General features: G+C 43.9%; 1 protein-coding gene across 7 annotated transcripts in view; it reads right to left on the minus strand.

The window, feature by feature from the left end:
* The window catches only part of ndrg4 (NDRG family member 4), a 28,363-nt gene extending 18,808 nt beyond the window's left edge, over window positions 1-9,555 (minus strand). For 3 of the 7 annotated variants that reach the window (XM_069528001.1, XM_069527997.1, XM_069527995.1), the window contains exons 1-2: window positions 8,167-8,205; window positions 6,242-6,315 (exon numbers count right to left, since the gene is read on the minus strand). In XM_069528001.1, coding sequence (XP_069384102.1) covers window positions 6,242-6,315; window positions 8,167-8,190 — 98 coding nt within the window. In that variant the 5' untranslated portion in view covers window positions 8,191-8,205. Of the gene's footprint in view, window positions 1-6,241; window positions 6,316-8,166; window positions 8,307-9,239 lie in introns of those variants that run through there. The other 4 variants (XM_069527996.1, XM_069527999.1, XM_069528002.1 and 1 more) reach the window with 4 other exon arrangements.
* Between the last annotated feature and the right edge of the window lie 5,885 nt (window positions 9,556-15,440).

Below are 15,440 nucleotides of genomic sequence, written 5' to 3' on the forward strand. Positions count from 1 at the left end.
TCATCAAAGTTCTCTGTTGGAAAAACTATCGTGCAACAAGAAATAATGTCCTGGATCTGCCCCCTGATCCAGAGCCCTGAGTCTACGGGACCTCCTGATGGAGCGAACACTTCCAGAGGAATCAACAAAATCAAAACAATATCTGTCATCAACACTTCCTTTCACCTCCTCTTTCCTCCCCCTCCTCCCCCTCCTCCCTCGCTCCCTCCTGCTGTGACAGTATTATTAAATGTCTGTCGGTGACCTTTCTGAGAACGGACCAAACATCAGCACCTCTCTTCCTCCCGCTGCCTGGACGACTGCATGAGCGAGTAGAAAAACTGTCTGTGCATAAATGTCAGGACATGTTGTGATGTGCAACAAGTTATTTACATAAGTAGAAGTTAACCCCTCCCTCCTCCGTGTTTTAATTATTGATTTGATAAACTATTTGTACAAACACTATTTTGAAGAAAAGCCAGTCGGCAGGTAAGAGGATAAAAGTGTTATTTCCCAGCAGGCATTGTGTCTCTGCTATTGAATCTCTGCTGGTCTGACTCTCTCCACTTCTTTTAGTTTTCCGGATTCATCACCTCTGTTTGACAGCTCTTTTTTTTAAAACCTTCTCCCATCACTCGTCTTTTCTCTCTTTCCGCTGCCGCCCTGTCGCTTCACTTCTTCCTCCCTCAGCGGGTTTTTCACACCATCCTCATCCTCCGTCTCTGTCCTCATCCCTCTCTTTCTCACATTCTCTGTTCACGCTGACGCGCTTATGTAAGGCAGCTGGTTGTGAAATCAATTACCATTGCATTATCCAGCTATATTTGGCCTCATGACGCCAGAGCCGCCGGTGGAAAGATACCGGCTCCGTCCTCGTCTGACTCAATACTTTATCGTCTCTATCTTTATCAGTAGCCGTGGTGTCTGTTCTTAAATAAGAGATGTTGATGCGTATGTGTCTGTGATTCTGTTCAGTGGATCCCGTCTGTTGATCATTTGGTCTTTTCCTCACTTTGAATGTCTCAACCGGGACTTTTAATGTCGTGATTAGATTTTGGTGAAAGCATTAACGGTCCTCAGAGGAGCGTCAACTCAAAACTTCTTAAAAACTCAGATGTCAGAACACGAGGAACGACCTACAATGACTTTAAAGCTCTAGTTCGGTTCATATCTGCTAACACGGAGGAGGCCGGGTTTAAGACCTATACCACAGCCGGCCACCAGGGGGAGATCTGGACATCTGTCACGTCGTCCATCTAAACAGAACGACCTTTAAATGTGAATCTGCATCTCGGCACGTTTGTTGTTTCTAACGTTCCAAACATGGCGGATCCTTCCCGCTCGGCTGATCGGCCGCTGAGCTGCCGGCCCGGAGGTCATGTGGTCATCACAGTCGCTCGCCACAGCGGACGACGCAGCTTCAAAGCTTCTGTTTATCCCTCAACCAACTGTGGTCCGGCAGCTGAAGAGTCAGTGGGTGAGGAGTTATTTACAGGATTGTTCTCTCCATCTCTTCTTTCACCAGGGAACCCCCCCCCCCCCCCCCCCCCCCCCCCCTCTCTCTCTCTCCCCCTCTCTCTCCTCTTCACAAAATAAATAAACCCAACGGTTGTTTGTCTCGTTCGGGGGAGAAACCGTCTTTTGCAGCAGTTTGTTGAGGAGAACAAAACGGACCTGTCCTCTTTCTCGTTCCACTCCCTCCCTCGCTGCTTTTTTTAAATCTGCCTCGACAGCGTTGCTATGACAACCAGTCTCAGTCCTGCCGTGTCTGGCTCACCTTCTCCTTCCTGCTCTCTTTATTTATATATTTTTTTTTTTTAACATTACAAATTCCCACCATCTCATAGAACTCAAAGTTAAACATCTTTCCTCGTGTTGTCTTCCTCCAGTTTTCACCGAGTGTGTTTTAGCTTTGCGGTGTTTTCGAGATGAGATGACACAGCAGTGTGAAGGTGGGTTTTTTTTCTACATCATCATTATAGTAAGTGACAGAAGAAGAAGCAGCGCTGCTCTCCAGCTTTAAATTACACATGATGTCATCTTCCGTCCTCCACTCACGCCAACACGTTGCCAAATTACACGTCTCACGGTTGCACGACAGTAACCTGTTCTCTTTCATCACTATGCTCGTCTCTGCAGAACAAAATGAAGGAATGATGCACGAATCAGAAATAGCCGGTGATGTCCTCAGACGAGAACATATCAGTTCTTTCTGTGACGCTGTGAAGTGAGATTTTGCAGCTAGTGTTGTGTTGAAGTCATTTTCTTTTAGTGTTGTGTTGTGTTGTGTTCCTTTATCGGAGCGAATAATCGGACGAGCGCAAGGTCATCATGAGCGACAGCAGCCGGTGTTTTAGCTCTTTGAGAGGACGCAGGGACAACGGAGAGGCTCCGAGAGAAACTTCCTGTCAAAGCAGAAATCAATTACTGAGCCACGTGGATGATCTAATGTACGTCCACCGGATCGATACTTGGAAAGTGGGACGGCTCCGAGTGACGGAGGCCGAGGGTCAGAGACAGAAAGAGAGAGAGAGAGGACTGTGATGGAGAACGCAGGACGAGAAACAGATCTTCCTGAAAATGATCCTCAAGATTCTGATTAATCTGATAACAGCAGTTTGTATATATCAATATGTACGAGTGATGTTATTTTAAATGTTTGTCTACAGCCTGATGAACGATATAAGTCACTTCCACAACATACTGTTGAAAATAAATAAAATTAATGTATTAAAGAAAAAGGTTTTATATTTGAATCCAACAATAAGCTGTCTCACTGTTCAAGTTATGTTTTAAGTTAAGTTACACCTGCACATATTATTTAAGAATAACTTTTCTCTTTTAATAGTTTGATTTGTGTGAATGCGACTTAACAATAAAATAAATTATATCCTGGACTCGACCACCATGTCGTTCAGGGTGGTCTCCTCTGTCTGAGCTCGTCAGGTCACCGTGAACCAAACACACATGAAGCCGTTACATCGGTGTCAAGAGAAGAAAACCAGATTCTCTCCAAGAGACAGAAGACGAGAGGAGCGTCTTGAAAAACCATCAGAGTCATTACAGCTGGAAACCTGCAGCTGAGGAGGAGGAGTAACGAGGACAGTTAATGCTCTTCATTAACGTCCGTGTCCAACAATCAAGCTGATGACTAAGAATCTGAAACTCACTCAGGAGGAGGATCTATGAAGGAGCCTCGTTGCTCCCGACAAATATCAGATGAATTGAAAGTTTATCTTGAAGAACCGTGTTGGTTTTTAGCAGAACATCTCAGCTGCTGACAAGACAGAAGGACGTGCAAGTTACAATTTAGTTTTATGTTAATCTAAGAGCAGGAAAACGCAGCGTAAATAATTTAGTTAAAGGAGATTTGAATCCGAGTCCTGGACCTCCAGTTACGATATCCTGCAAAACACATGGCTTTGATTCTGCTGTGATGTGCAGCGTGTCCTAAACTCCGCTGCCGGCTTTGAAGCAGTGTGTTGGAGGGTGAGGGGCCTGCGGAGTGAGCGCTGATCAACGTTTAAGATTTAAGATGTTATGTCGTCACACCGGTTCGGCAGCTCCAAAGGGCAAGTAGTTAAATAAAATATAGAGCGATAATAACAAAGATAAAAAAAATACGGAATACAATAAAATGAGAATCAGTTACGAGCGTTGCTGAAGCTGTTGTGTTTGCTCGTTCAGGTAAATCCTGCACATGTCCAGTGAGCGGTCACATGTTCCGCCCTTTCATACGTGTTACTACGAACGAGTGTTTAAACTGAAACGGAGCCGAAACGCTCGTGAAGACAGAGTCTGGAAACGCTGCTTTCAGAGTTAAACGTACGGATGCTCTGCTCGGTGGTTTCCCTGGTTTTCACAAAAACACCTGCGAACATGTGACATTGACCACTGATTCATCGTCACGCTGCCAGACTCCACAGGCCAGGACTTGTTTTTATTTGGCACAAGCTGAATGGCGCAGTCGGATTCTCCGGCAGCCGAACCGAAGGGAAGAAAATATTTGTAACCAAGCGTCCAGTGTAGTGGTGGTGTTTGTGCAGGTCTCCCACAGAGCTGCAGGGCAGACGCCAGCGAAGGCAGACGGGCCGACAGTGTGTGGCGAGGAGGCCGAGGACTCCTTCCTGCCCCGACCAGGAGAACCAGATGTCGAGGGGCGAAGCTCAGTGGAGCTCACATGATGGGATGAATGGTTTATTACAGTGTCCAGTGAAAACAGGGTCATCACCCAGAAAGCAGCGGCAGCCATTGGCCTGTGTTTTCTTTCTGAGACGGACTGGAGGTGTAGAGAGTCACGGAGAGTTAATGGATTATTAGTTGAATTGTAGTAGATGTGGATTAGAAAATGGAAAAATAAAATATACATCAAACTATAACGCCCATATTTTTCTTATTTTATACTTTTTAATTTACCTATATGTTGTATTTATATTTATGATTATAGTCTTGGTCTCTGTTCTTTGTTGGAGAATACAGAAGAGTATTTGAAGGAAGATTTATTTATATGGAGAATAAAGTTGACTCTTCAGTTTCATTAAATTAAACGACTCGGTGTCGTGTTTGATCATTTATATCGTTTCTTTTGTTCATTAGCTGTCGTTTCAGTTCACGTGAATTTAGCCACAAAGTTCGACTTTAATCTTGAAATTTCAAGTTTGCTTTCAACATCTCTGAAATAAATTCTGATTTAAATTCCTAATGTATTTTCTAGAAATGCAAAAATAGAATCACGTGACTTATAAGAACCAAACTGAATGAGCGTCACTACATCATCATTTCCAGACGTGTCCATTTTTGATCGCCCGCACTTTAACGCAGACCCAGAGTTTTCAAACTAAAAGCGTTTCCAAACTTTTTAGGTGCTTGAAAACGTTGTTGCGTGGATGAAACCAGACTCTTGTGAGGATCCGTCCGAGCTGCTGCATAGAAACTCGATTGTTGTTGTTGTCTTCGCTATAATGCCATGATGATAATAATAATGATGACAGTGAACAATCAGTGGAGTGAAAACACCATCAATAAATGTGGATGAAAATCAGCAACAAACAGTGAATCAATGAAACAAAGTGGGTTTGAATGAATTTAAACACATTTCGTTTATGATTTGTATTTTTAGATATTTCTCTAAAACTTCTGCCTCATGAATCAATTCCTTCATTTGGTTTTTATTTTAAATAACATTCTCATGTTCACGTTCATGCGTTTTGCATTCTATCATGTTGCTTCTGTCGAAACCTGCTCAGTTTTCCTCTGGCTGCCGTTATCGCTCAGGAGGTGGAGCTGAGCGGAATCTGAGGAGGTGATATGGAAATTCACCACACGTGTTATTTTTAGCTCGATGGATCATGAAGGCGGGCGTCTATTTCTGTTCTGTACAAATGAGCCAATAATTAAAAAGCACATTGTCTCTGTCCATGTACGAATCTCCGTCCAGCAACAATTTAAATCTCACACACACACACACACACACACACACACACACACACACACAGCTGATATTTACATAATAGAACATCAAATCGAGATGATTGATAAGAGATGAGGACCTCAGGTCACTGATGTACCTGGGTTCACGTCCAGAAAAGGCCTCAAAAGTCAATTCAATGTTAACGTCAGTTCTGACCAGAAGAAGAAGCAGAGGAGGAACAATGGTGAAGTTATAAGGTTCAATCAGAGAAGCTCATCTGAACGATGACACAACCTTAAACTGGCTCGGCTCGATTTCTCCACCTCCTTTCTATCCTTGAAATGGTTGTGACTGACAGCGAGTGCGTCTCCACTCAGCTGCAGAGAGCGTTAGCGACTGGTTTCGTATTTTTTATTTCTTCAGAAATCTGAAGGATGAGCACAAACCTGGCTGGCTCTGCAGCGGTTTGTGCAGCGCGTCACCTGGAACAGGTTGTCGCCAAAGGTTTCTGAGGGAATTATCAGTGTCAGGCTCTGGCTCCACTCCCACTTTAATCCCCAGTATCTGATCCAGTATCTGTTGTGGTTTAAGAATGATTATTTTGTCACATGACAGATGGACGACTCCATTCCCGAGCATATTTAACAGTTATTAAATATGATGAGTTGTCATTGCAGTTGTGGGCGTTTGCCCGCTGCTGCAGAATGAACATGTGAAACACTGGACTGACTGGATTGACAGAATGGAACGGATGGACGGGGAAATGCCATAAATACATCCACACAGGAGAGACCTGGTGTGGCACGGTATGGGGGCGGGTGTGTGGTACAGTGGCTTCACGATCCTACGTACATGGTCTGCAGGAGGCTCTGTGGAACCGTGCAGCCAGCCTTGGGAGGGAAGTTCCAAATCAATCCAGGCCCCATCTAGCAGCAGGTGTAAAAATACAAGAGACAAGATCCACTGTACTGGTGATGGTGCATTGCAGATGCAAAGGCAGTAACAACATTCACAGAATCACAGGAGGAGACTTCATGCAATAAAGGAACAGAGAAGGTTACATAAGGCAGGAGATACAGATTAATAAGATCCTGCTGTGGAAATGATGAATTATATCTTACTGTGGACGTAAAAGAAAAGTATCTGGTCCCTGCGGGCCTGAGAAAAGTCAGGATGAGGTCAACAAAGCTGGAGAACTTTTACCAACTGTTCTAGTCACTAACAGCGACTGTAACAACACACACTGTGATTTACATCGAATAAAACTCGTGTCCCGACCGACACGAGGAACTTCACTAATCAGAGCACAGATCCGACAGAAAGGTCCGGCACAGAGGACGTGCATCAGCATGCAGAACATGTAACGACGACAACAACACTGCTCTTCGCTCGCGGTGCCAACCTCCATTCTGTAGCTACTGAAAATGCCGGGGGGGGGGAGGAGGCGAGGGGGGAGAGGGAGATTTGTGGGACACCAGAGGAGCGTGAAGAGTCGTTCCAGAGCAGAGAGCAAGAAACACAGCGAGTCTGTGTGAACCAGAGAAGATAATAACAATGAACTTTACTTATATAAAAGCCTGATGATCTGCGAGGACTGAACCGTACGCATCGCTGACGACACTCACGACTTCGGATCTGTGCGATACTTCTGCGACACACCTCGACCCCAGAGGTCAAACGGCGTGGTGATTATTTTTGGAATGATTCAGTTCAGTCCTGCTCCGTTTTCTCGTACTTTTCCCTCTGACTCGTGTGACTCGTGCAGAACAAAAAGCCGGAGCGTATTTGTTCTTTGTGAATCTATTTATAAACCTCGTGCTGAGAATGTGAGCCGCTCCCAGAGGAAAGACTGGCTCGGATTCAGTGGCTGTTTCATGTGATCGACGAGGGAATGAAAAATATAAAAGCCAATAAACTGAAAAGCTTTAAAACACAACGACATGATAAGAGCAGAGGAGCCTATAGATTCAAACATTATATAACAGGAACATACAAAATGGGGTCTGCATCGACTGTGTTGTTTCAGAGTGACACAGAAATCACTTGTGTTCGATGCTCATATTTCTACTGATGGTCCAGTTACAGCTGAAGAGTTGAAGCTGCTGGACTCATCCAACACAACATCACACAACAAACTTAGGTTCAGAGCAATTAAAGAAAATATCTAACGCTTTGTCAACACCGATGAAATCCTGGCAGGTGTCACTAACGTTATCTAGGTCTCATGCTCTTCTGGCTCCGCAGAAAATATATTCTGTGAAACATTCAATTAAAGAAGTTTACCGCTGGTACGTCTCAGAAGTTTAAACTTTTTTGTAATTGATTTGATTTGTTACTCAGCAGCCCTTCATCCAGGAAGTATAAATTATAACGTACAAATATGACAATGACTGTAGATACGACTATCCAGATACTACAACGGATCATTAGGGTCATTTAAAAAATATGTATTGTTCAGATTTCAATAAAGTGGAGAAGTCAAAATAGGATTACAACTTTTCTTAATACATTACTCAAAATTCTAATAAAATTTTGAGTCGCCCTCACATTCCTTTGTGATATAAAATAAAGAAATTTAACTTATTTTATCCCCCTAATGTTTTTTTTTAATTAAGAAGCCACGCAGCATCATTTTGTCTGTTGCTCCCTCGTACGTTTCGGTCTTTCAGGTGTTATGAGCAGTATTCAGTGAACGCAGGTGACGCTGACACAAGCCTGCACCAAAATTCAATCAGCTTTTATGACCTCCACCCACAGAGGAGTCATCGTTCACTCACCTCCGTCTGCTGCACACCACACATTCTCTTCTTCAGCCCACACTCCTCTGCAGTTTCACCACTTCACACTCGGCTCTGTGGTGTTGACCGACCTCAACACATCAAACCACACTTTATTAATCCATCACAACACAAGTACACTGTCTGTCAGGCGGCACGTGGAGTCAGCAGGATCACCCAGAAACCACAGACCTGATTCTACTGAAACGTGGGATATGGGCCAAGGAAGAACTCGTTCACATTTGTCGCAGATTCAATTAAGGGGGTGGATCCAGGAATTTCTTTTCTCGTTCTTTAACACTTGGAGAGATGGAGCGTTTTTTCACCATTTAGCAGATACATGACATCAGGGGCGGACGCAGGGTCGGCACCAGGGGGGCACAGGCCCCAGCTGAAATCTGATTGGCTCCTATTTCTGAAAAATTAATTACGGCATTTTTAATTTCCTGAGCTTTTTTGAAGTACACAGTGTGCATTTCTGTTGGACTGTATACATTTTGTTAACACAGTATTCGTGTACTGTGTTGTATATGTGATATTGTAGTTTACTTGTTAATTACCTTTATTGACTGTGAAGAGGTGAAATTATAAACAGTTTGCAGAACATTTCCATCGTTTATGTATCTGATCTAAATACATGGTGATGAGGTGGACACCAGCCTTGTCGTGGTTATGCGCTGAGCGACCTAGTTTCTTTTGGGGTTAATAAATTTAACCTGTCGACGTAGAAGGTGGTGATGGGAGGGGTGTGTGTGTGTGTGTGTGTGTGTGTGTGTGTGTGTGTGTGTGGTAGAGGGTGGGGTGCTAAGTAAAGTACACAAAGAGTACAACAGCCTCAGCAGCAGAATTTGGACACCGTGCCAAAACAGTCCTCATTTTAATATCCTCCTCCACCTCCTGTTCTCCCCCGACACAAAACAGCTCCGGCTCATGAAAAGCTCCTCACTCTCCACAACAGATGAAGTTGAAATGTTAACGTAGCTTCGGTCTAAAAAAACACTCGAGGACAGTTTCATACACATTCTCAGACAGAAGCAGCTTAAAGAAATGAGATGGACGAAGCTTCACTGTACCTGTGGAGTGGTTCTCCAGTCACTTCAGTCTGGATCCGCTGCGTCCCTGTGTGCGTCCCTCAGGCTAATAAGGTCTGGACGAGTGTACAAAGCTCAGTTTGTGTGTGTGTGTGTGTGTGTGTGTGTGTGTGTCTGCGGGTGCACCAGACAAAATGAGAGAGAGAGAGAGAGAGGCACAGACTTCATCTCCCTCTCCCCCTCCATCTCTCCCTCCCCTTCCTGATGATAAACAGAGAGCACGTGGCTTCACCAATGATGCAGCACACAGAGGAAGAGGGGGGGAGAGAAGGGGTGAGGAACGGAGGAGGAGAGGAAGAAATGTGGAGAGAAGACAGGAGAGAGAGAGGAAAGACGAGAAGAAAGCGTTGGAGATGAGGCTGGCGGAGAGAGGGGTGTGTGTGTGTGTGTGTGTGTGTGTTTCTAAAAGCAGGACACTGCAGCTCTGTGTTGTCGCCCACAAGCCTCAGAATTACTCACAAACTCACTGTGGAAACACGGCAACAAATATGAAAGAACATCAGAGCCAGAACACAAGATGACATCACACACACACACACACACACACACACACACACACACACACACACACACACACACACACACACACACACACACTGTCAGGAGGGAACCCATGATAAACATCAGTATAAATTATAATATCAGAGATTTGTACAGATCTTTAAACGTGTCCACTTCTCGTTCTTCAGATTAGTTCACAGAACCTGCAGGTGCTTGGTTGACGGTGTGAATGTGTGTGTGTGTGTGTGTGTGTGTGTGTGTGTGTGTGTGTGTGTGGTTTATTCCCCAGATGTGTCGTGTTACTCACACGAGGCTCGTAGTCTCGTCAGCTGCTGGTTCTGGTTCCAGTTCAGGTTTCGTCACTTGGTCCACCGTCCAAACCAGTGAACCTTTAAAAGACAGTAACATACCAGAGGTTCAGGCAGAGAATATCTCATATAGGATAAACTGTAGGGGGCGCTCACGAGTTTTTGCATTTGAAGGTTTCTCAAAGCATCTGTTCCAATGTTTGGACCAGACATGTTTTGCAGTTGTGCGGGTGCAGCAGCACCAGACTTGTTCAAGGTGGAAATGCGTGAACAGTTGTTTAGAGTGTGGTAGCAATGAGTTCACTTCTCCACTTGTGCTACAAGGTCAGACCACAGCCACGCTGACCCAGTGATCCGCCCTCAAGTGAGGCCAGAGACGGTCACTGCTCTGTGGCTCCACAGCCACAGGATCAATCTCTGCAATCTCAGTTCACGTCCATCAACAGTCACGTATCCTCCAAAATCACCGGGGGCAAAAAAAACTAAACAAGACCCAACCAGTTTCCTGCAAACACCAAAATACAACGTCAGCCGAACACATGAATTAAAGAATAAGGTAGTTTTAGAGAAGACAGCCAGCGGCAGCTTTGTCATGACGTGTTTGTGTCGTGTGGAATCTTTTGATACGAGTTGACCTGTCACACAGCTTTTAGATCAAACTCTTAAAGGACCAGCGAGCAGGTTCCAGGGAGGAGAAATTATTTTATTAGATCTGGACCTTCTGTCATCGGGTCCTTCAACCACACGAACAACCACGACCAGCGTTTCAGTCAGTCATCACCAGTTATTAAATGTGATGCTTATATAACATGAATGAAAACATCAGGAACACACCACCACATAAATATATATATATATATATATATAAAGAGAAGCTAAACTTTGTTAGGATTGAGTAAATAGAGGGCGCTGTTGCTCAGTAAAAGTTACATATCTATTGGTCGCTTTTGCTCAAGTAAACACAAATCTTGAATTTGTCGGTAGCTGGATTTATTAAAACGCGAGTGTATGTAACACATGAGATGGAAATTCTGAAAAATACACTTTCACTTTCAAGAAGAAATTTAAGACGAACAATTCACAACCTGTTTCTTTACGAATCCCTCTTCCCTAACACCATCACCAAAAAGAAACAGTTGATATTTTTTCTCGTCATAACGTAGAAGAGCTAATCGCTTCAAAATGTCACATGAAAATCCACCTGTGGAATTTTTTAAACACACAGAACATGAATCACATCCTCGTGAACTCTTTTTGAACTGAATTTTTTAACCTTTGCTGAAACCTCAGTGTTCCATTAGAGCTCACCCGGGGCACCACAGGGGGGGGGGGCTTCGAACAACCGATGTAAACTGTTCCCAGAAAAGCTCCTTTTAAAATGTTGCATTTCCTTTCAGCTGCAGGTGAAATGTCACCTGTCCACTCTGACCGGACCCGTTCACAGCTCGTTATCGATATCAGAGTAGAAAATTAAAGACATTTACCGAAAAGTAAAAGTGACTGAAACTAAATCTGCTTACAAATAAATAAGAATGCGTGAAAAAGTTCACAGAAGGACAGAATCAAAGTAGAAGTACTTTGACCTGAAGTACTCCTGTTTTACTTCTTATATGTACGAAAAACAAGTTTTATAAATAATAAGAATATAAACATTAGTAAACATTTTAGGGATTTAATCAATAGCAAGAAGTTTTCGTGTTTTTATACATCCTCTATCATCTCCTCTCATCTAAAGCATGCCCCCCCCCCCCCCCCCCCCCCAAAGGAAAACAAGGAGCAGGAAAAGGACAGAGTGTCAAGAACGAAGAGCAGAATAAACGAAGAGAAAGACAGAAAAGGCCGCGAGGACTGCAGCAGCCATGCAGCCACATCTCAGCGCTGAGGTGTGAGGATTATCTGTATCTGAAGCAACGCCCCCGCTATGCTCTCCAAATGAGTATTATCTCCCCCCCCCCCCCCCCCCAGCGTTGGCACAAGAGTAACAGCTCGCACAAAGCCATGTTGTCAGGGCCGGGGAGAGGAGGGGGTCCGATGAGCATTATGTGAAGCAGGTGGCAGCAGCCGTGAGGAGAAAATAGGCAGCTATTTGGTGGAGGGTGAGTTGTGTGTCGGACTATGCAGCAGTGATACGAGTATTTGGACGAGATAGTGTGATTGTTGTGGTCATGGCTCTTCTTTTATACTGAAATACAGACGATTGTTACCAGATGTGTTGTCTATCTCCCTTAAAGCTGTGCCGAGTCATTTCTCACGTCTACGAGACGATGACGACGTGTAACACGGATTCACTAACTTTCCTGGCGCCCCCCCCCCCCCCCATGGTAAAATGTCCAGTTGAGCCCATGTGACAAATATCTGAAAACTCCCAGCGAGCGAGCGTGTTGATGATGTTTCTAACACGCGACAGACGTGACAATGATTTGAAGCAGATTTCAGCTTCTGTCAGATACATGGATGTTGGAATGACGCCTTCAGCTGACCCGTCTGAAGGAGCGAACTCTGAGACACTAAGACATCCTGATCAATCAATCTCCTCTTCACAGTATCTCCTTTGTCTCCTCTGTGTGTGTGTGTCTCTGTGTGTGTCTGTGTGTGTTGTTCCTCATTCTATTTCCAACATTCCCATTCTGAGATTAAGCCATAAACTTTCTCGTGTTAATTTGGACTCTGAGTCAGTGTCCTGCGTCCCTCTGTTGACCGTGACAAACACACTAAATCATTGTCTTTAGAAGTTGACATCATCGAAATTTCCCATGATGCAACGCAAAGACAATTTACAGCGTGATACTGTTCGGCCCTGGTGAACAGACAGAGCCGAACAGTATCACACAGCTGAGCTGTTGACGCCAGCGGGAACGCTGCTGTTCATCCGACGGCCTGCAGGAGTTTAAACGGCTCGGCTCTGAGGACTTCAACACTGTGACGGTGACAAAATTATATTTATAAAAAATAAAAATATAACTGTCCGAGTGCTGTTTTATTATCTCCACCAGGGAGTTTATAGTTTCACTCTTATCTGTTTGTTACACAAAAACTTTTAAACACGTTACCACGATAGTGAAGGACGGTGTGTGGAGGAGAACTTTGGTCTTTGTTCAGATCGAGGGATTTTCTCTGGGAATAATTCATGTTTGAAAAACAATCAGGCATATTTACAGAACTGGTATCTGTGTGTGTGTGTGTGTGTGTGTGTGTGTGTGCGTGTCTGTGTGTGTGTGCGTGTCTGTGAAATGTGTTGCTGCAGTTGTTGCTCGAGGACTGGATTCCATTCTAATGGTGGCTGTAGCCTGTCACCCATCAGGTTTATAGACTCACTCCAACCAACTTGTCCTCAGGGAACACAATAGTGGATTCATTTTCAATCAACAGTTTTGGATTCAGTGGATTATTTAGAGCAACAATGAAAAATGCAGCGGTTAACTTTAAATCCATTAGTAATAAGGAGCTTAATTACTGAATTAGCTAATAAACTACTGGGACGTTAACTGGTATATGTTGAACTGCTGGTCCTGCTCAGAGTAAGAAGTTCTGTCTCCACAGTGAAAATGATTAAACTGTTCGTCAGGTTGACTCAAAGATGCAGGGATAAGATGTGAAAACAAAGAATATCATTTAAATGTCTTTATAATCAGGTACTTACATGTAGAAAAATTAGATACACAGAGAGAGAGAGGGAGGCAGACGCAGCCTTGGGCCCCTCGCAGCATTCTGTCGTGTACACAAACGGTTTCCCAACAAATACCAAATGTCAGTGGCCCTTAAAGGAGACAAAAGCCAGAGGCAGCATTAGTGTCTTGTGTGTCAGCTTCCTGGACGCCTCCCCTCAGTCTGCCCTTTGCTTTAGCTGGAAGCAGCGACCGTTCACCAGGAGCCACAGACAGGTGTAATGAAAGGCCGGTAATGTATCTGCCCGTGGAGTCGGGTTAGGGTTTAGATCCAGTCACAAACAATCCACACCGTTTAGATTTCTCACCGCAACAAAGAACCCTCTGGGACTGAATGCATTGAGTCCCCTGTGAATTAAAAATAAGTGTTTAACAGTGAAACCAAAGGAGAAATGTTATGAAATCCAACAAACTGAATTTCAGTGAAGGTCGCGAATACAACAGGATTTACGAGAGGAGTTTAAATACGGCTGCACATTCATATTCTGACCCAGAAGACGTTCGGCACCAGGGTCCAGAAACAGGCGACCAGCAGTTGTTTAATGTCTCGTGGTGCGTCATCGTGGGCGACAACCAACGATGCTTTATGATGTCCTAAAAGAAAGAGTAGCATGTTTGATTCATTTAAACCTTCTACGTCTCCGTCATCTGTCGGATTGAACGATAGATTGATTGACGGGGAGCACAGCTGACAGAAGAGCCGCAGATTAAAATATAAACATGACGGCAGAGAAGGGAAACTAGAGGAAACATTTTTAGTTTATATTTTTGTCCCTGAAATCTGTCCCAAGCACTTTCCTTGGACTTCTTGTCTCTCAAACTGCAGCACAACCCACATGTGGTCAAACAACAGGACATTAAAACAAGAAGGTAACAGGTCAAACCCCCGATTAATGCGTTTGGCCACAATATCGAGGCTGAAGAATCGGGAGAGAGACAACAAATTTCAGAACTTTATGTGCGGTCCTCCCTTTTAGAACAATCCCATATCAGGATCAATAGTTTCATCCCAGAGGCAACATCAATATCTTCATCACCAGTGACCCATCTCCCAACTCGCTGTCCACCGCCTGACCCTCATTTATCACTTCAGCACACAGCTGGGCCACCCTCACGTGTCATTTCAGTACATCCGTGTGCTTCGCTTCAAAGTGTCAACATGTTTCTGCGTCATCCCCAAATCAAGAAGTTAGAAAACAAACGAGAAACAACCTCTTATCCAGAATTGAGCTGCTCTCAGACGTGAAGTGGGGTTCAGACATAAAGAATCCACAGGGGATGAACCGGAGTCTTCTTGAACTTATCCTGCCACTGGAATAATGTCCCAGTGAGACGATGTGAGACTGCAGCAGAATAACAGAAAGTTAACAGGAAGCGAGTGGGTGTGTAGGTGACGTCTTTAACACGTGACAGACACAAAACTGGAAGAATATAAATATCTAGGATATTTTTAATCTTTACCCTCTCTGGTGACGGCATGTTTAAAAATGTTTTAAAATCTGTTTAAGTAGAACAACATCATTAATTTTAACATCTTTGTGTCTTTGTGTTATTTGTCCCCGCTGGTATTTATATGTGAAACTTTTATTTCATTTATTAAATAAGGGATAAAATAAAACAATTACTTTTGTTTTAATATGAATCCGTAAAGTGTTGTTAACTAAAAGCTCTATTTCTGTCTAATTTAAATCTCAGAGGGGGGTCTTTGA

This window comes from Paralichthys olivaceus, chromosome 7 (genome assembly GCF_024713975.1).
Source record: "Paralichthys olivaceus isolate ysfri-2021 chromosome 7, ASM2471397v2, whole genome shotgun sequence".
In the NCBI taxonomy this organism is placed as follows: Eukaryota; Metazoa; Chordata; class Actinopteri; order Pleuronectiformes; family Paralichthyidae; genus Paralichthys; species Paralichthys olivaceus.